The sequence below is a fragment of the Pseudorasbora parva genome, chromosome 5 (assembly GCF_024679245.1).
Source record: "Pseudorasbora parva isolate DD20220531a chromosome 5, ASM2467924v1, whole genome shotgun sequence".
NCBI classification, from domain to species: domain Eukaryota; kingdom Metazoa; phylum Chordata; class Actinopteri; order Cypriniformes; family Gobionidae; genus Pseudorasbora; species Pseudorasbora parva.
The window spans coordinates 30,328,404-30,351,226 of NC_090176.1; the positions used below are offsets into that span (position 1 = coordinate 30,328,404).

The 22,823-nt window shown below is 38.9% G+C and overlaps 1 protein-coding gene across 1 annotated transcript; it reads left to right on the plus strand.

Moving 5' to 3' along the window:
- Positions 1-3,307: 3,307 nt before the first annotated feature.
- On the plus strand, positions 3,308-21,876 carry efnb2a (ephrin-B2a). Its single transcript, XM_067443841.1, has 5 exons — positions 3,308-4,132; positions 10,232-10,515; positions 16,036-16,128; positions 16,552-16,659; positions 17,873-21,876. Exons 1-5 carry the CDS (start codon positions 4,020-4,022, stop codon positions 18,274-18,276), a joined length of 1,002 nt encoding a protein of 333 aa, XP_067299942.1. The 5' UTR covers positions 3,308-4,019; the 3' UTR covers positions 18,277-21,876.
- Positions 21,877-22,823: the final 947 nt, after the last annotated feature.

A 22,823-nucleotide genomic window follows, 5' to 3' on the forward strand; every position in this document is an offset into this window, starting at 1 on the left:
CACTGCCTGAATAATGTGTCTTGTGCTTTCTGCAAACCACAAAGTAGTTTGTTTAGAGCCATAATGTTCTCTTCTGGGAATTTCTAACTGTACTCTTGTTTCATTTTAACCCACTATTTTAATTCTGCAACACAAGCCATTCATTATAAAATATTAGCTCTAAGAAAGATTTTTTTCTTTTACATTTATACGTATAGGTCATGCAGATTGTTATTTTGCAAGATTCCAAATGAAATGTTAAATGAATTATTATAAAATATCTGCAGCATGGAAGGAGTGTTACAGGATTTTTAGTGCAAAAAAATACATTTCCTAGAAACGGCCCTCGTTAAAATGTATAATGGGGTCATTCCAAGAAAAAAGTGTCTTTTGTTTCTCCTGAACAAATGCGTAAACCATTTACCATCATAACTCCCTTTAATTAAGCTGAAAAACCATTATAATTCTTTCAGGCTGTGAACTCTACAATGACTCAAATAAAAATAAATTTTTAAGTTAGTAAGAACAGGAATTTGTACAATAAGCAATGATTACTTTCTAATAAACGTTGTAGTGGCCTTTTTAATGCTATTATATCCCAACAATAATAATAAAAAGGTTTACGTTTAGTTTTTTTGTTGTTGTTGTTGCTAGTTTTACCACAATGTTATAATAACACTGGTGTAGCAGAAATGTAAATCTTAAGGAATTTACTTTTACAATCGCCTTATCCAACCCAATGATCGTTTTAATTCCATGTTGTGAACTTTCTTTTGAGTTAAAGGCTAAAGTGACTACCAACCAACGTCAATCTGCGTTTCAGTTTATTTTATGATTCCACTGATAGATTCACCTCGAGGTTACTTCTGGTCGCTGCCTGTGGTTCTCATGTGGCCTGTGTGAGACTAATGGAAATGTTGGCAAACTATTCTGTTACAGACGTGTGATTTTTTGACGAGCCCGCATGATGCAGCCTGGCGTGTATTAGTCACTGTCAGCTTTAACAATGCAGCGCTGATGAACTACTGATGTAACGCCGAAGCTGTGCTCGTATACTCGACCCCTGCGCGCTGAACTCCACAATTCCGCATTGACATGAATAGTGAATAGTATTAACAGTCTAATGAACTGTTCAGACACGATGCGTAAAGTTTGACCAAGAACGCGCATAGGCTGCTTGACTGTTTGTCTGTGTTGAGGCTATCAGGTGTGTTTTCTCCTAAGTGTAGCTTTGTTTGAACACGCTAGGTTCCGAGGGACCCACGGACCGTGAGATTACTCGCGTGCAACTGAATAAACATCGATCTGACCCTGCGATTTCAAAGAAGTTGCTCAGATCGGAGTTTATCTTTAAGGTGTGAAGCGTTGTTTGTTTTTAATTTACGGAGTGTCATGACACTTAGGAACTTTTAGGTCGAGATGTTTTTGATAGAGAAAACTAGTTTATATTTAAATGTCACACACACATAGGTATAAACAAATAGTCTTAATTGTAGGCTATAGCCTAATATGTTTACCTCGAATTGTTATTTAGGCTGTTTTAATTCCTAGTGGAATAACATCTTTATAAATTTAATTTCTAAATGTTGATACAATTAAGTAATTAACTTTGTTTGTTCTGGTGGCGAATTTAAGAAAGGAACATAGGCCCTATGCTAGAAATAGCACGTTTACCTCTTTACCAAGACACTTGCAGCTCATCTGCGCTGGTTATTTTTAAGATAGCAGGAAATCGTCGTTTCCGTGTTTTCCCGTTGGGAAGACTTCTTTTGAAAATTGTGTTAGCTCATCTTATTGTTTGCTTTTGTTTAGTAGTGTGGGAGCCTTCTCAGAAATAGACTACATAGCACAAAGTAAATAATTGATTACCTTTGGAGCTCCTTAAGTGGTGCTTGACATACAGTTTTAGGATTGCCTATTTAATTTTGCACTTGTAATTGTATGCTTATATTGACAAAATATGTCTATGTTGAATTAGGCTTGCATTAGATGCCTGACAAATAGACGTCATAAACAGGTACTTGGCGTTTCTTTGATGTAACACCTTAATAAAGCATTTATTAATGCACAGCAGTCATTGAGTCATGTGTATTCAAGCATGTGTAGTGTGTTAATTATCTCTTCGGTGTGGAATCTGCTCGTTTGATGGTCTCTTAAACCCGGAAAGCAACACTGATAACGGTAAATATACGCTGATTAAATTAGCCTACAGCCTTTGGAAAGTGTGAATGCTTTTCACGCCGGATTTCTTTTCACTTGCGTCCTAATTTAGTTTTAGACTAAGACCCCGCACGGCCAAAATGCATTTCGTGAAGTTGTTTATAAACTTCATATATGTTCAACAGTCGAAATAAAGGCTAATATAATATAATGTAATATAACATATAGTTTATAAAGTTTGAAAATAGTTTATAACTAGGCTACATTAAACGTATCTCTACGTTATAGGCTATATAACTTTTTAAACGTACATTATAATAGTTTGTTATTTTTATTTAAATTATTTTCTTTAAATTAGTGCGTTTGCGACTATTTCATTTGACAACTGCATCTGACAACTGAACCAGTCTACTTGTAGGCTGGCTGTATAAGATTAATGTAGGCTAATCATCATATGCTCTGAATTAAATTGAATAATTTCATATTTTGTCAGTTTAAAATGCAAACACAGAGCGAAATTGTTGTAATAAACCTGTAATTTAATTGATCCATTAACAAAAATAAGAAGAATAGTCAAATGCTCTTACTTGAACACTCATTCGGTTGGCTCTTCATGACCGCTAGTGGGCGCTGTTGACCGCTGAATAAATCCCTCACGCATCCAGTACAAGGCTTTCTGTCGACCTCAACCTAAATAAATGCCTTTATTTTAAGATTATTGGCCATGCGGGACTTGGATTGCCGTGGAACACATATAATCAAATCTAATATTTAAACGAAGCATAATGACATTATAAATATTAATAACGAGAAAGAATAGTGATTAAACATTAGACCAAGTACCAATAGAAGCCTATGCATTTAGGTAGTATATTATGAACTTATTAGTACCTAATCATTTTTGTGTTTTGTTTTAATGTAGTTATTACGAGTATAAACATTCTACCACGAGTTTTCTTTGAAATGCAGAAATGCCATTAATCCCTGAACTGAAATCTGGGTTGGCGACCTGAGGTCCAATATATTCTCTCATTGCTCGACCAGTCGCCGGGCGACCGCTTGATTGACAGGTTTCTCTCCGTGGCCAATGAGAGACTAGGTGGGAGGAGTCAGCGAAAAACTCGCTCTGACAAATATTCCGTGTTGTAGACGCTAGCAGCTACTTGCAGTACAGATTCGCGCAGAGAACGGAGAAGTCCCGCAATTCACGCGCACAGCATTTCAATTCGGACCTGCAGGGTTCGAGACGCAGCTGTTCTCTGCTACAGTGCGGGTTCCACGGCGACCCATGAGAACTTTCATTTGACTTCATCGTTTCATTTTATTTTATTTTTATTTTCAACCATTAGTCATTCTTATATTTTTGCTCCATCAAACAGGCTATAGTTATTTCATTCTTGTTCATCTTTTCTAAACTGCCTCATTCATTTTGGGAACTCCGGTGGTTTGCCTGAACGGAATACCTGGTATTTGGAATTGGTACCTGCTTGGCTTGTTCTCCACACCGGGGGGATTAACTTTCATGTCTCCACGGACATCCAGCATTACGGCGGCGACGACACGGGTCGCCTTCCTGTGAGGAATGTACGTGCTCCCCACGGCCGGTTGATCGGAGAGTTGCTCCCCTCAGTCGTATTTTTCACCGAATGAGAAACTGCACACTCTCCACGGTACTGCTCCATCTCATCTCGAGCAGGACTAATATAGGAGTAGCTCTTCCCATCGGGATGGTTCACTTCTAACCGGGCTCCAATTCAGCATATATTTTTTTTACTTTTCTCCTGGAACGGGGATATTGAGTTTGGCAATCCACAAGACGCTTTTTTTCGTATTAGAAATTCCCGCGAAACGGAATTTGACCGTAACGGTCGTAACGGACCATGGGCGACTCTCTGTGGAGATATTACTTTGGAGTTTTATTCATCGCGTGCAAGGTGAACCTGTCCCGCGCGCTCATCCTGGACTCCATATACTGGAACACCACGAATACCAAGTAAGTGCGCGAGGCGGTAGAGCTCAGTCAGTCACATCTAACCTTCTCCCACTGCCTCAGAGCAGAAACTGGGTGATGTCGGTAAAATCATATACACTAAAGCAGGATAAATGGCACCGTACTGTAGGCTATTAGCCTACTGTAAAATTAAAATTAATAGCAGGTGATGTGGATCATCGAGCCGAGGGGAGTGACGCGTTGTTTCCACTAACAGGGGTTTAGTAACTTACAATAATAAAAAGGTAGTCTTGTCGCACATTAATTAATTATTCTTCGTGCTAACTTGTAAGTTAAATATGAAGAAAAAATATATTTTCAATGGCCCCACGGGACCTCAGGTCATAACTCAGAGGATTTTTGCCCACAGTGGTGCGAGTTATTTTTCGTAACACGGACTTCTTTCGACAAAAACAATTAAAGGAAATCGTAGGAGTGACATTTCATGTTTAGAAAGAATAATACGAAAGGTTAATTTTAGAAATGTTGGTTGAATTTCCAACTGAGGCATCTTTTTTATTGAACGGCGTAGGCCCAAAGTCCTTTACGTTACGTTAACGTTACCTCAGAAAAATGTTTGTGTAATTCTCATCATCATCCTCTGATAGAAAATCAGGTATCCAAACTGTTTTTTAGCAAATGTTCCTTTTTCATGGTTTCTCCTAGTCTTGTTTTGAGCTACTTTGATATGCCTCCTTTGGTTTATTCTAGATTTTAGGCGTGATGAATAACTTATGCCTATCAAAGTAATTGCGTGTACAATTTTCTAAAATGTTCTGATTCATCAATTGAATAAATTCATTTTTTCCCTTAAATGTAAAGTAGGCGCATTCAAAAGAGGTATTTTTTCCTCACCATGCGAATTCAGCCGTAAAAATGTCAAGACGAGCACATCGGCGTTGAATCATGCAACATCGAAACATCAAGTAAAGCTGAAATCCGAAGGGGTCTCGAGCCCCGCGCGGGAGTCTCGAGCGCTTCTTGGAGAAACTCTTCCCTCGTTTAATAATTCAAGTTTCGCTCTCAGCCCGGTTTTTTTTAATAGAGAAAAACCCCTCTCTTTTCGGCCAGCATGTATGGGGCAAGGGGCAGAAAGGATAGACCGCATAACAGGTGTCCTGTGTTGATAATCACGGGCTTTATTACTAACAGGTAATAGAGCGGCTGTCTTTAGTCCGCTGGCGGTGTCGCAAGTGTCCTTAAGTACGTTAATTAATAAGAGTGTAATTGATCTAAAAGGCTTTGCTCTGCACAGGATGAGCAGCGATTGCATTGTTGAGAGAATCCTCGGACTGTTTTACAGAGCCTATCAATCTGTATATCTATCTATGGAAAAAAATAATTAATAGCCAACAATAAATACAAATATTTAGTTCCTATTATTGTTTTGTCTAAATGATCTTGGTAGAGTGAAAATACGTTAGGATAGATGCAGGATGAAGTAATCGACTGTTTGTTGGAAATTTGAGGGGATGACGTGTTGCATTTGAGTTTTGCTGAATGTGCTCATGATTATTGGCCCACTGCACTTACTTTTATATTACTCCCTTATAACACCTTCTTTTAGACTTAAAAATACTCCATAGGGAACTTTAACAGCTAAAACTTCTAATGTTTTAACCATCCTTTTATATGCCAGTTTAATTGATGTGGATAAGTAGGCTAATGGAAATGTCATAAACATCTCTATAGTGAATAGATTTAGTGTTTTAAAATATTGATTCACCAAATACTGCACTGTCCTTTTGTAGAGTAACATTTTATTCATTCTAAGACTAGCACCTTACACGTACTTAGACATCCGTCCAACAATATATATATATATATATATATATATATATATATATATATATATATATATATATATATATATATATATATATAATTATGAACAGTCATTGCAATTGTGTGGTAAAAAGTGTGGGAGATTTTTAAATTTCTGTTATAACTTTTCGTTATAACGTTTCTCATTAGTGTTTATGTTTATGGGTGATTACATATTTAAGTACCGATAATCGTACTTACTATGCAATTGTTTTATGGAATAGTTTGTAATTGTTGTTACAAATGATTTAATGTATTATATTTGTATATTAACTTGACACTGAAGTGTCACCAACGTGTTGTTATCTATTGTGACATCTTCATTGATGCAGACCCCGAGTGACCATGAATTGACCTCTAACGGCATGTCTCTCTATTGTATTTCACTGTAAATATGCAGGCCTCATTCTCCCAGGCAAGCTGTCGTTCCATGGACTTACTCGCTGCGCACATTCCTGCCGTTCTGTTGGGGTAGTTCAATGTATAGTTCTTTGTAGCGCAGAACTAAAGAGTGATGGCACTGATAGCATTGTTAGCGTTGTAGCTGTATATTTACCACCAGACAAGATAAACAGAGCAAAACGATTGGACATGGCAGGGATCTTTTTACATTTTCTTTCTTTCTTTCTTTCTTTCTTTCTTTCTTTCTTTCTTTCTTTCTTTCTTTCTTTCTTTCTTTCTTTCTTTCTTTCTTTCTTTCTTTCTTTCAGCAATGGTATTTCATGATATGAATTCATTTTTCAATAATGCTTGATCTAAGAACCAGACACCCATCTTGTATTGACTCCGATTTCATTTTAGAAACACGAATACTCAAACAACACATAACAACTTACTCTCTGATGATTAGAGACAAATCCCATAGGTAGTAAGTTTTTGAGTAGCGAACAGCGCTATGGGACATGCCTCCATCTAAAGTATCAATGGGGCATAATGGGAGGAGTGTGCTTAAAATCTGTACTCTACTCCCTATGGCCTTCTGTACATGAGACAACCGTCACCAACTCCCACAACACTGAATCACTGAGCTGTTCTTTTCTTTCCTCCACTGCTGACCTCTCCACTACTTTACATTGGATGTATCAGGCATGTAAAGACAGGCATCTCTCTCTCTCTCTCTCTCTCTCTCTCTCTCTCTCTCTCTCTCTCTCTCTCTCTCTCTCTCTCTCTCTCTCTCTCTCTCTCTCTCTCTCTCTCTCTCTCTCTCTCTCTCTCTCTCTCTCTCTTGTTCCTTCTGATAATCCATTTTGTTGAAGGTGGAGAAACAAAAGCAGTCTGCTCTACACATTTTCAGTCAAAGGAGGTTCCCCCTTCTCTTCATTAGGAGATTACATCGCTTAGCAGGGTTTTGACGGGGGCACATCCACGGCTTTATACACATGCAGATACAGCATGAAAGAACGAGGGGCGAGAGGGCCATGAATAATAACCCACCACCCCACCCCCACCCCTTCTACGTTTAGGGGTGCAGGAACTTAATGATAGACTGCAGGCGAAAGGCTGTTATGATTTAGAGTTAATCATTTTCCAAATTTATCGTCTTCATATTAGTGGATGGGGGGGGGGGGGGATTGTGTCACTGCTGGGAGAGAGAGAAGAGAAAAGGCAAAGGGACTGAGGGAAAAAACGTCTAGTCACGAAAACAAAGAGAATAAAAGTTGATTATTAAAATGACATTCATGTTGCTCTGAAATGTGAGAGGAGAGCGGACGGGGTCTTTCGGGATTACAGATTGAATGGACGAGGAAAACTTGAAAGAATGAAGGGATAGGGTGACAAAGGAATAAGGCGCCTGTCTGGTCGCTTCGCCTTCTCACCCGACGCAGGTCTCTGTTGCAAAGCATGATGGAGCGATTAAACCGTGAGATGTCTGTTGATTTCTTTTGTCCCCCGCTTTCCATCCACGTCTTTCTATGCCCAGTGAACCTCCATATTGGTCTGATTATTGAAAGTCAAACAGCTTATGTTCCCTCCGCCCATATGCGTCCGTCGCCCCGTGTTGTTTTAGATCTTCGGGTTAAAGCGCTGTGTTCCTATTGGGGCAGGATTAGGCTACTGCTGTCACTGTGTCACGGCTCGGCCCACACAGCTAGAGATTAACATGGGAAAAGAAAGAAAGAGGAAAGCTGATGGACAAAGATTCATATGTAAAAGCAGCATCTAAAGAAAGCAAGATGAGTTTATCAGGAACATGTGTGGGTTTTAGCAAATGAATATGTATTTTGACCCCAAGAAGTCATTCAAAACAAGGAAAATGGGAGTGGAGATAGAAAAAAACAGATGTCTTATCCTTCACTGTTTGCTCTTTAACATCTTTCAGCCGTCCATCCAGCCCACCTGTTTCTCAGCTTCAGTTTTATATCATGTTTAAGTTGCCAGAGTCCTGAAAGTCTTAGACTCATTAGGCGCTGTTTGTGCGTTATTTTCTTTTCCTTTAATGTCTATGGCCAACTTTATTTAAATGGCTTCATTTTGTAGTGCTTTTAGAAATGCTGCCAAAAATGAATTTCTATCGGAGTTCGATTGAATGAGTCACTGGGAAGAAGACAAAGAGAAAAGATAAAACAGATGCCCTGTGAGCAAAAAAAAACAAAAAAAACAGATATATGAGGGGAAAAAATGTGGATCACAAATGAAATTACGGAGAAATGTACTCGAGTGGCACGGCCATGTCTCCTTAGATGTACTGCACATGTCCTGACCGTTCGCTCTTACACACGCGCGCGCCTTTTCCGACTTAATGGCTTCTCTGTGTGCAGCTGCAGTCTTGTTAACAGAATGAGCGGTCTGTGTTAAACGTGTGCAAACCCTTATTCTGTCGTCCTTTTCTTTTTCACATTCACATGTCCCAGAATATTTATGACCACTGGGAGAATCACCAAGGCTAAGGTTGGGGGGTTAAAGTGTGTCTTTTAGACAGGGATTAAAGCAATTTACAAACATGAGTGTGACCCCTGGCTTTATTTGTTCAACTACCCCCCACTTTTACAACCTGCTCCCTCAAAACTAAAACTAGAATGTTTTAACAGCAGCTCCTGTAAAATACAAACGAGTAAAACACCCTTTTAAGAGCGGAATGTGTGTGTATGGGCTGCGGGGTGACCTTGTATACCCTGTGGTTTAGTATAATGACTGTGGGCTGCAAGATGTATATCGCGACTTGCTTACATTTGCCCCATATCTCTCCGTTTCACTGCTCAATTGTGTTTTCCCATTAAATGCGATAAAATAGAAGTTTATAGAATTAACATGTGGTATATATGAATGTACACACTCTAAATGTTCATAATCGGCATTGATTTGTTCCATGAAGAATATGTAATGCACAAAAGGTTCTTTATAGAGGAAACAGTTTCTTCATATTATCAAAATGTTCTTCATACTATAAGAAAACTGTTCCCTGGAAGGTTCACTGAACCCAGAATGGTTCTTCTGTGGCATTGCTCTGAAAAGAAGGGGAAAATATTCCGTTAAAATGTTTAGCTATTTCCTTTTTTGGGGGGGAAAAGTGCAGATTTGTGGTTTTGTAGGTGTGTGTGTAAACTTTTAAGGTGTGAACATGTTTTACTTGGGGAATTTATGAGTCTCGCCCTATTCTTTTGAACGATCCCAAGGCAAATATTCAAACAAACTGTTCTTGGCTTTTTAAATAAGCTAGCGTAGAGATAAGACATGAGCAAGATAGCAATCCAGCGTTCGGCTCGAGAGGATTTGCGTGGCTAGATCTGTCGTACAGATAGTCCTGACAGCTACCCCGTTGCACGTCAAACACGCACACACAGCGGAGCAGTTTTCCCAGCTACTCCTGCTTCAGTCCCTTGAGGCGGATGGCTGGGAGCGTCGCCTGATACGAGCTGCTGCACTTTTTCCTCCTTATTTCTCATGACATCATTTTCTTTTCGTAGTGCTTCTGTTTGAGCGCTTGGCATCAGAGAGACTATTTACCTTTATTCTTAAGTATGAGCCATGAGTCAACACCTTTGTCTCTTTCTAGCTGCTCCATTTTCTTTTCCGGTGTCTCATAAAGGAACTTAAAAAAACACTCGTGCATGCAGTTTAAGATCATCTAAGTCTCCTACGTTTTTATGATCCAGCAAGTTTTTCAGAATGTGTTTTATCCTTTATAGTCACTGCTAAATAATTGATCACCCTCTTTTAATTATTGATCAACACCATGCCTCATGATCCAGCGTATTTTTGATCCTGAGAGCAGTGCGAAAATATGATTTAACATCTGTGGTGTGTCTCACTCTCTCTGTGTGTCTCTTTTTCTCAAAGGTTTGTGCCAGGACAGGGTCTGGTGCTGTATCCACAGATCGGGGATAAGATGGACATCGTTTGTCCACGCGTGGAGGGTGGTTCACTGGAAGGAGTGGAGTATTATAAACTCTATATGGTTCCTCTGGAACAGCTAAAGACCTGTCAAGTCACAAAGGCAGACACGCCTCTCCTCAACTGTGTCAAACCGGACCAGGATGTCAAATTCACCCTCAAATTCCAGGAGTTCAGCCCAAACCTTTGGGGCCTGGAGTTCTTCAGGGGGAAAGACTACTACATTATCTGTGAGTATGATGGCAGATATATCTGTACACCACCGTTGCCACACCATTCTGGCCAATTACATTTGCTTGGGTTTGTTTATGTGGTTTTGAGTATCGGGAAATGTTGACAATGCGGTATGAATTACATTAGTTATGTTTTAGTGGGTCGTGGTGCAAATAATGACACGTTTATATCACATTTGCAAGTGTTTGTTTACATCGGTTGGAATGGTTGTTAACTCCAGAGACTAGAAGTTTATGTTTGCGAGTGGCATTTGACCATGAATGCGTATGTACACAAACACAGATGACTTCTCATATTTGCCTTGTATCGTTTTGCATGTGGGTTTAATTTTCACATTTGCGAGAACAATAACTGCTCACCTGGCCCCAACACACACACACACTTCAGGCTCAAAGCAAGCTGTATAAACAGCGGGTAAGGTGGAAGAGCAGCACAGGGATCTAGCAAATGGAATAAGGCACACACACACACACATAAACATAGGCCGCGTCAATCACATCGCCCAGACATGAGACGTTCTCTTGCTCTCTTTCACAATGAGAGTTCACTTCCAGCATAAGGAGAAAATCCAATTTTGCAGTTCTGGGAAAATTTGCTCCTCCTTTATTTTGCTGTCTCTCAGTTTCTCTTAAGCGACTCTAATTTATGGTGAGAAAAGTGAGAAGGAGAAAAAGTAGGTGGAGAAAGAGAAATTAGTTCATTTTGCTGCATTGTAGATGATAATTGCCCTGGTGTACAGCTGGTGTGTGTGTGTAGTTGTGAAGAGCAAAGACATATGACTGCTTTGTGTGGTTGGGGGTTTATTCGATAAGTCATTAATTAAAAAGTTTAATCCTAATAGCTCAGTTTAATCACTCTGTCTTTATCAATTGGATCTGCACAGAAACCAATCAGATGATTTCAGTCCCTTATAAATGTGTTCAGCAAGCCAAATGCGTGTGTGTGTGCAGGACTCAACAATGAGGATTTTATCTTTAGGCCAGTAGTTTAGATTTTTACTTGGCCTGACATCATAATCACATAAATATGAAAAGCATCTATCTTTGAGCAACTTAGTTTATAATGTTTTAGTTAATGTTTTAATGCTTAGTTTATATTCTTCAAATACAGTGTATTACTGTTAAAAGTTTGGTCAGGATTTTTTTTTTTTTTAAGAAATTCAGCAAAGACACATTAGATTGTTCAAAAGTGACAGTACACTTTTACATTGTTATACAAATATTATCAATTAATTATGTTATTTTGAACTTTCTATTAATCAAATCCTGAAATGTATCATGTTTTAATTATTTTATATATTTACAAAATAATAATTTATTGACAATAATAAGAAATGATTCTTGAGCACAAATCGGCATATTAATATGATTTCTGAAGGATCATGTGACACTGAAGACTTGAGTAATGATGTTTGAAAAAACAGCTTTGCCATCACATGAATGAATACATTTTAAATTGCATTAAAATATAAAACAGTTATTTTAAATTATAATAGTGCTCCACATTTTAACTATTTTTACTGGATTTTTTTGATCAAATAAATGCAGCCGCATAAGAGACTTTTTTTATGAGGTTTCTTTAGTTAACATTATTAAACTAATTTAGTTATGATGAACTAACACTGAACAATACTTCTACAGCATTTAGTAATCTTAGTTGTTAACTTCAACATTTAATAATACATTATTAAAATCAAATTTGTATTTTACTGCATTATTTTTATTCACTAAAATGAAAAAAGATTAATATATGTATTGCTCATTGTAAGTTTATGTTGGTTAATAAATTAACTAATGCTAATAAATGAGACCTTATTGTAAATTGTTACCAACAAAATCTTACCGACCCCAAACATTCTTCTACATCATGACAGATGTATGTACATGAGCACATTTTTGCTGGTTAAAAAAACGTGCAGTCGGTCAGCTGGCAAACTTGCTCACACTGACCCCAGGTCATCGTACATTTTTATTGCTTTATTGTTGAGCCTAGGTGTGTTAATGTGTGCTGACCAAACTGTAAAATGGCTCTTCTATTGTTCATATGCAGCCTGATGCTGATGACTCTGATATGATTGTTTATGTGTGAGTGTGTGAATATGAGCTTGATGTGATCTGGTCTGACAGATTGCCCTCAAGCTGGGAGCAAGAAGAGAGATACATGATCTAAATATGGCAAAGAGAGAGAGAGAGAGAGAGAGAGAGAGAGAGAGAGAGAGAGAGAGAGAGAGAGAGAGAGAGAGAGAGAGAGAGAGAGAGAGAGAGAGAGAGAGAGAGAGCAGGAATGTTTGATAAAAAGAAACAACACAATCTGCAGAAAGATGTGCTAATTGAATGGAGCAGAGACAAACTACACCTATGTAAATTATAAAGGTGCACTCAGTAATTTAGTCCCTAAATAATAGAATAATAGTTCATTAGTAACAGAAAAGCTAGTGCATAAAAATCTGATTGTTATGTAGGTTTTTGTCTGCAGTTTTAATTACTGCTTCATCAGTTCCAATTAGGAAAGACTCTTTGACTGGCTATTCAATCTATTGTGGTAATCTAATACAACAGTAGGAACGTTATGTGTGTCCTGTGATTGGCAGAAACAGAAACCGAGAGAAAGAATTTGTTTTCAGACTTCCCCATACTGGGTGATGATCAATTAAAACGATGCACCTTAGCAGCGGGTTATGTAACATTGCCTGAGGGAAAACATGACAGCAGAGCTCACCGATGATGAGCATTTATTACCGATGAGACTTAAGTGATTTATAACTTTAAATCAAATATTGAGTTTAAATTATACCCCATCATATTCTATTTTTAACCTATGTTTCCCCCTTTTTGTTTCATGTTTTATTCTTGTGTACTTCAGTGTTGTCATTTCTGTACTGTATATGTTTGGCAATATTATAAACGTTAACAATCATGCCAATAAAGCATTGTTGACTTTGAGAGAGAGAGAGAGACATAAAGGGAGAGGCATGTTGTTTGGCTTTGTTCAAAGGCAGTGAGGGCTTTTCGAGGTGCTGTGCCATATCTTATTAGAGTAGATGTGCAATGTTTGTGTGTGTGTATTATGGTGTGTCAGCTCTCATTATTGGCCTGAGTGCTATTCACCATTCTGTGACCCTGACGCCATGTTGATCAGGTCAAACTACACAAGAACAGCTACAGCTCATCGCAACTCACAATCACATTCAAGCAGCTGTATTGCTAAAGCATTCGTATATATACACAAAATAAAATAATTAAAAAAGAAGTCTAAAATTATGATAATAATATTTGCATTACTAGGCAAATATGCATTTAATGCCTACAGTGTAAATTTCTAGTCCTGCCCACTGGTTGTCCTTAGGTCATGGCAGGACTTTAAATACCTCACAGCCGGTTTTTACGGAGCAGGTTTGAGCATCAGTTTTTTGTATCTACCTTCAGCACACAGAAGCATTTATCTACCTGGAGACATAACCAGGTCCCCACTAAGTTGTTGTTATATAAGACTATATATTAGGGATGTAACGATATGTCGCATATCGAGGTTTGCCGATATGTATCGCTGGTGTAAACGATGTGTTATGCGATATAGATAGTTTTATCCAAGGCTCAGCTTACAGTATTTTATAAGGTATTATTCACTCCATTCTGAATTCTATCATGTACTCACCCTCATGTCGTTTCAAACCTTTAAGGCTTTCATTTAACTTCAAAACGCAAAATAAGATATTTTTCAAGAAACCAGAGTGCCTCCATTTAAAGTCCATTCTTTTCAAACTTAAAAGATCCAAAAATGTCTTAAATGCATCGTAAAAATAATAAATTGAGTGGTCTAATCCAAATCCAGTAAATCCAAATGTATTCATATATTTAATTTATTTTTATTTTTCAAATGAGAAGGGATTTTTTTTGTTATTGAACAACAAAAATGTCTATTGTTGACATCTGTTTTTTTTTAAACAGCTCTAATATATATTTTTTAATTATTTAATATTACCTTTTATTCCTAGTTTTACTTAACCTTGAAATTATTTTTATGAGCACTTTATATGACAATATACATTTATGTGAGTGGCCTGGCTTTTGGTTAAAACTCAACTATGAAGAAATTCTTCAGGAGTATCTCTGTATCCTTATCAACTTTAAGGAAACTAAAACTAAATGGCATGTGATGGTGAATATACTGTTGATCTGGAATGTGAGATCATCATGTGATTATTGTTTAGTGATGTGTTTGCTTAAATATATAATGTGTGTGTGTGTGTGTGTGTGTGTAGGCTCATTTGCCAGATTTATGAAATGAACTCACTGAAAGGAACGCAAGCTTTTAAGGAGCTTTACATGTAATGAGCTTGTGTTCTTCTCAACACTAAAAAGCCACAGGTCAAAGAACTAATAGAGAGAGTCAGATGGTGTCATGCTGCAGTCCTTACAGACAGATAAAGAAGAAAAGTAGAATCAGAGGACAGAAAGATTCGTCACATGGCTCACACATAAACTCGCTCGCACTCCGTACGCTTCATCAAAGTGGCAGCATTGGGGAAAAAAGTGATGATGGGGGGACAGGCGCCTCATAGACTCCAACATCACCGCCCTCCCCCGTCTCACCCTCTCTCTCTCTCTCTCTCTCTCTGTCTCTGAATGCAGGCCACATTGTTCTGGACGCTGACCAGACGTTAAGCCCTTGGCAGCTCGTTAGCTCTGTGTTACTGACCCAATAGACCACAAGCCTGCCGGGCGCGGACACACACAACACACACACGCAGACATGGCATAGCTGCATTGTTCGGTTAAAAGCCCACACGGGACACGTGGGACCAGTGGCCAGAATACCGCTGTTCGTTTGTTTAGCAGCAGATAATGACGTCAAACATGGCTTAATTCAGTTTAAATGTATTTCATTCTGCTTTAAAAGAAAATGTTTTTGCATGTACATCAAATTCCATGCAGAAAACTATTTTCCATCCCTTTGTTTTTGTGGCCAGTCCAACATCTGCTTTTTTTGTGTTTAATTATTTAGACTTTTGTTCTCCCACACTTGTTTCTTGACAAACATCTGCTGCGGCTAAAGCGTTACACACTCTTAAATATGCTCCAAACCTCACAATCATTAATAGCACTCTCTCGCCGTGCCTTATTCGCTAAATTATTAACAATCGCTCCTGGTGCTAGAGGCCTTTGCCTCACTGGTGAACAAAATCAGCTTTTTATTATTCCTTTAATCCTACTTATTTCCCATTGAATTGTTAAACAGCAGTGCCACACTTTTAAAGGGCCCTGACCATTTTATCATTCACCGCCAAAATAAACAGTTTTGCCCTGTACAAAAAAATCTAATTCAAAAATGGCACAGCACAGTTAGGGCTACTAAAAGTTCATTTCCTCATTTATGAAGTTCTGCAGACTTTTTTAAAAAGCTGAATGAACATTCATTAGTTATGTAAATGTTGCAGTTACATCATATAGATAGCTTGTTGAGCAATCTCAATGGATTTGCCTATATAATTTATAGTTTTTGTTGTCATCTTTCAGCTACATCTAATGGAACGATGGAAGGCCTGGATAATCAGGAAGGAGGGGTGTGTAAAACCAAGTCGATGAAAATCATCATGAAGGTTGGACAAAGTGAGTACTCTTTCCATTGTCGTGTGTATGTGGGTGTCTAATAACTGTTTTACCGTGGCCACGAGGGCGTAGAACAATTGCAAAGTCCTTCGAACCTGCTGCAGACCTTGCACTGTAATTAATGAAGATTATTCATAAATCACCTCACCAGTGACATCCGTGGCAATTACCATAGGCCACACCCAACAACACAAGCGACTGAATTCCTCGCTCTCTCACAAACATAAAGACACATTCTGAAGGTCACTAGATTAATCATGGCTGCTTGTGTTTTAATGACGAACACACACGCACCCTCATGGCCGCTATCAGTCACACATGCACACTTTTATTTCGCTGAGCAGCGTGAAAGTAATAGCTCTCCACATGAAAATCCATACATATATCAGAGTGATGAATGTGTTTCTTATCTATGTTTTGCAGACCCCTCCGATCCCATTTCCCCCAAAGAATACCCCACCAGTTACCCTCCCAAAAACCCCGACACAGGGGGCAAGGACACCAAATCAAATGAAGTACTTGACAAACACGGTACGTCAAACACTTTATCACCTCATACACCTGTAAGGAGATGCTCACTGATTCATCATTCTCTCTGCGTTTTCATGCTTTTTTTGCTGAGCAAGTGCCAGTCCTTTGTCACAACGACATGCACACTGATTCGTTCTCATAAAATCCTTCTGACAAGCAAATCGTTAATGTGACAGAGCAAGATGGGAAGTGCTGGAACACATTCATTTGTAGAATTCAGCTTCTTTCCCTCCACAGAGAAGCATATGGACATCAAAGTTATTTGAGTGGAGTGTCTTAGGTACAAGCCACTTGTAAAACAGCCTGAGTGTGAGTGTTAGTTCATCTGTTCCGCCAGCCTCGGGCCGTCCCAGACAAACTCACTGGAGTCCAAAGCCGTGAGAGGTCACTCTGTCCACTGCTTTCCATGAACACGGGCTGTTTCTGAGATGTGATCTATCCTTAATATGCATTTTGGAGAATTCAAAATGACTTGGAAAACTGACTAGTTCCACAATGACATAACTAATTCATTTAAGCCATTTAGATAAAGGCACTTCTTATTAAAAATTATCTTTCTTTTCTCTACTGCACTTACGCTTCTACTCAAGCTTTGTACTCTGGTTTCTTCTTGAAATTTGTTTTTGCAGCACTGCTAATACCGTCGGCTCTTTTATGATCAATCGCTTGTGTTTTCGCTCATTTGGAAGTTGCTTTGGATAAAAGCATCTACAAAATAAATACATGTAAATTTATTTCACCATACTTAAAAGACATTTCATTTTGTGTCAAGGCATCTTATTAATTGCTTATGAGTGTGCCTCTTCCTCTCTTGTCTAAAGACCAAGAATGCTAATTATTAAAATTACTATAACGATAAATATATTTGCATCCACATGAACCGACATAACATTCTGTTTATTATATTTTATTAATATTCTGTTTATTATTAACGTGAGCTGCAGTTATATTTCCTGCCACTTGAAATGCTTAAGCTCTATAAAGTCGGGTGGATTCTGATTGGCTCATTGGCTCATTTTTATCGTTCATTGGAAAATATTGTTCTAGAAAATAGTTCCTCTGTGATGTTATCGTTATAGATGTGGACTTCCCTTTTCTAAGAATTAAAATGATTATCAAAACTTCATAGATATAGTTATCAGCATCAACGACCTTTAATACTAGTTGCTCATTGCTTTTTTTGCTAATTTTACATTGTTTTTTTCACTCTTAGATGCGTCTCATCATGGAGAAGAGAAGGGAGACGGAAATAAATCGTCATCAGTCATCGGCTCAGAGGTCGCCCTGTTCGCCTGCATTGCTTCAGCCAGCGTCATCGTCATCATCATAATTATCATGCTGGTTTTTCTCCTGCTGAAGTATCGAAGACGCCATCGCAAACACTCACCTCAGCATGCCACCACGCTGTCGCTCAGCACGCTAGCCACACCGAAGAGGGGCGGCAGCGGCGGCAACAACAACGGCTCGGAGCCGAGCGACATCATCATCCCACTGCGGACTGCTGACAGCGTCTTCTGCCCACATTACGAGAAAGTGAGCGGCGATTACGGACACCCCGTTTACATCGTACAGGAAATGCCGCCGCAGAGCCCAGCGAACATCTATTATAAAGTGTGAAAACGGACACACTTTTTTCGGACGTTTTAACTCTAACCCCTCACATGCCCCTCGATGAACCCCCCGTAGGCGGCATCGACGCCCAAGCTCACCCTCGTCCTACCCCCTCTTATTTTTTGTTGTTCTTGTTTATTTTACAATATTCCTGATTATTACTCTCAGTATAGATGTTGCTGATGGTGGAGTGATGCTCCTGATTCGCTGCTCTTGCAACTGCAAAAATGAAACAAACAAATAGAAAATGACAAAAATGGAAACCAGAAACCCTTTTGGGGGATTGACGTGCACTATATTGGATACTATAGTGTGTGTACGAGGGAGCGTGTGTGAATCAGACGAGCTGGGAGAGGGGGGGTTGAGGGGGTGGGCGTGAAAAGAGAGGTCAAGAAAATGATTCTTCCTCTTTTTTATCCACTACATCATCTCCCTTAAAGACACAATACATGGAGATGGAGAAGAGAAGTGACATGTCGGTATCACACAGCAAGAAATAAGAACATGAGCTGTTCATTTAGCTTGGCCGATTGGCTGATCCATCGCAAAACAGGAAGTGAATGCAGCCCAATGGTCACAGCTACAGGAAGTAGATTTAACGAGGAAGCAGGAAGCTCTCCGGAGCGCACTGTCGGACATTTGAATGGACATCATCTGTTTTTGCACGTTCACTCGTACTGTTTTCATTTACGTTAGCTCTCCTCATTTGCTCACCTCTACAAAATGGCTCACAATGTTTACTTGAAGTCTTTTGTATGGTCATGCGTCTTACTTGCATTTCTTTCTGTCATTCCCAGTGAAGTCCACTTGCAGATTCATTCGGTAGAAGACTAATAGCTATCGTCATAGAGATCCTTTTGTGCTGGTTTATGTGCCGTTTAGTAGCGTGGAAGACACATACACATTTCATTTTGTATATGCCCGCTGCCTGGGCTGGAAAAACAAGAGAGATAGAGAGGGAATGAGCGAACGAACGTCGATATTTGGTACAGTTGCTGTCCTGTTGCCTGCTGGGAAGGTGGAGGACCCACATGAACACTTTAGCAGCACTTTGAAAGCCTCAACACCTTGCCCACATGGAGTACAAACGCAAGAACAACACACTAAAACAGAGAGAGATCGCAGGGAGCGAATCACTCAAGGCTTATTAGCAACATTTTTGACTCAAAATGGCTGCCTTCCCCAGGCATGTGGCTGCAAAAGTTCCTGTTTTTCTAGTATTTCTGCCATCACAAACACACACTCGCTCAACAGTGGCCAGTGCAGGTCGTGGAAAAGTGGAACTGCTGCTCTACTTTTTTGCTTAAAAGCACAGGGACATCTAATCGCATAATAATTATTTAGTTTTAAATGAAACAAATGATTTAATTAGCCTTTCTTTGTGGATTTGTTTAGGTGTAGATGAAAACGGTTGGAAAGAGTGCACGTAGAACTTATTTATGATAGCATACAGACAGGTCGGCGCGAAACAGCAAGAATATGAATAATTTATGGCGAATGTGCACATTATGCAAGCTTCGAGTTTTCCTTTTCGTTAACAGATATTTCTTCATTTTTCCATCGATCTCTACACGAATAGTTGCCTTTTTACCACAAACACACACACACATACCCGCACAAAAAGCACATCGCTCGTGGCCAGGGTAGGGGCGGCTTTGGAAGGAGCCCTCAGGGAAAACAGCATGTTGGGTTTTAAAATAGCCGAAAGGAATGAGAGGGAAGGGCCAGAAACGGACCAAAGGAAGGGCCTGTCTAACAGAGTCCTGACTAAACCAACTTCTCCGGCCTGCCTGTCTCAGTTGATGAAGCTCAGATGTGCTCTGGGTTGAAATTAGGCCCCTTAATCTGGAAGGAAAGCAGTAGACGTGGGTTAGCAAGCATACCAGATGAGAGCGAGCACAGGCTAAATGTAGTAAATTGCATGAAATGGGATCTTTCAGGCTCAAATTGTGGGAGGTTTCTGGAGGGGAAAAAACACATTATGATCGATGGAGGTCACAAGTGGATTTAGCATGCGTTTTAGAGAGGAAGTCACCGGGCAGAGGCCAGCGTATCCCATAACCCGCAGCTCCCAGCGGATTTCGGAACTCTTTGCGTGTGTGTGTGTGTGTGTGTTGTCATTTGTGCGAATCCCTTCGTGAGCAATGCCAGCCTGCAGACAGTTATCTTCATTTGTTTCTTACATTGAAATTGAAATCGTTCACCAAACGTGGACTTTGAGCGTTGAAAATGTCCACAGGCGCACATTAACTGTTCATCCATTTTGTTTTCACTTGTTCATGGAGGTTCTTGAATCTCACCGAGAAGCCAAGCCTTGTGTGATCGGAGCTTTGTGCCTCTGTAAGAGGCCACAAAATCTGCAAATATGCAATTTTTATTTATTTTTATAACAATTGAGAAAAAAAGATGATATACGTTCACCTATGGAAAAGTGTTCTTAACCACTGAAAATTAAATGAAACAATACAGCATAAGAAAACACTACAACCCCGGTGTGTTATTATTATTATTTTTATTTTTTTTACTTTGTGTTGTAGGTTCGAGGTAAACTGTGAAACATGAACACTTACACACACACACACAAACACACACACACACACACACATATTGAAGACTGAGCAGTTGTTTTTAAACTATAGAAGACACAAAACATGCTACAAAAACTACAAACATGTTGCTGTTCGGTTGCTGTCCCGTATGGGCTAAATATGACAATCTCCTTAGTTTCTTTGAATCCGAAGACACTGTCCCGGCAAGCAAGTTGCAAATGTTCCTGTAACATTTTAGGAGCGGTAGGACTTAACTAGTAGCGTAAGATGTTGCACCGATGTCGACGGAAGGTTTGCGAGACGCTGGGAGAAGTGTCTTCGGCCCACTGTAAAATGCCTTGCTTGTATGGTCACCCTGAGTTCACGAGACTCTAGTTTTTGCACCGTACATCTGTAAGTAAGAGGCTGTAAATACATTATTGTTTGTATTGTATATGGATCCCCGGTTGTTACAATAGCCTTATTCTCACATTTCTAGCAAATAAAAAAAGTTAAGAAAAAAAAAACATGAATCACTTCAGTTAAAAGAGAGCATACTAATTTTTTTGGTAATTAACTTGTGTAAATATCGACAACGAACCCAATAAATCGTTTTTTATAAACTCTTAAGTAAGATGTTTTGTATAGAATTGGAATTTTTTGCTATGTATTTTAGCTAGCACTCGTCAGACCCCTCCCACTCAACCCTTTTGCACTGTTCCCATGGTGATCTGGTTTAAAAATGAAAATGAGATAGAGAATTGCCAAACTGACTGCTTGCTGCATATTTGTGCCATACGTGTGTACCATAGATATTTATTTAATTAGTTCTTTGTTTTTTTCTTTGTTTTTTTCTGTTGGATTCTTCTACCCAGTTTGTAAACGAGCTCAGTATTATCATTTGAGTTTTTCCCCAACTTCTAAGTTTCCTGTTATCTTTCTGTTGCTATCGTTTCCCGATGGCCCATCTTTCTCTCGCAGTAAAATCTGGTCAGGACGTGCAACCTTATAAAAGTCATAGAAATGAAATGGCACACATTCCACCAGTCTGTTACAAACTGAAAATGTTTTACAATAAAATGTTTTTCCTATGGAACTTTCAGTTCTCTCTTATGTTTATTCAGTGGGGTTTGGCGCACTGTGTCAAGAAAAATTCATTTGTTTTCAATTAGACTTAATTTTTCGACATCTCTCCTGAAATGAATGAACTCTGTCTGACATTCATGAATGAAAACCTGCCCTGACACATTTGAGGTTGGTTCACAAGCTGTTAACAATATTGTGGTGCATCGTTTGATCGTTCTTCTCAACCACGAACATATTAAACAGACGAGTTCAGAGGGCTTTGTAATCTTTTCAAGAAATAATATCAGGTTAGGGCAGGGCATCAACTTGATTCTGATTCATTCGGGCATATTTTAGATGGGTAAATGTGTAAAATTATAAAAGGATGAACCCATGAACAGTTCAGTTATATATATTTTTAATTATTCATTAAAATAATTGACTTGAATCAAAACACAGGTTAAGCTGCATATTTTTATTCGCTAATAAAGGGTTGGCTCATGAGTCTTGTATATGAATCGGACTACATTGACACTCAACATTTTTTTTTAAAAGAGTCATTTGTTCAGGACTCGGAACACACTGGTCAAGCTGTATATTTTTAATTTATTACAACGGATAGGCTCATGAGTCATGTGTTCACATATTGGATGAAGCGGTAATGTACTGTGTTATTGATTCGCTGAAAAGAACCGGTTCAAAAGAGTCATTTGTTCGTAAATCAGACTACACTAGTCACTCAGTGAGTTATTCTGAACAGTAAATGCCATTTTTATGTAATCAGTCTGGAATTTCAACTCAACTATTTCAACTAATTTCTTTTGCATTGGGGTTTTAGATTTTACTTTATTTGTCCCTTTTGAAGGAGGGGTGAAACACTCAGTTTCAGTCAATCTCATGTCAATCTTGAGTACCTATAGAGTAGTATTGCATCCTTCATATCGCCGAAAAGTCTTTAGT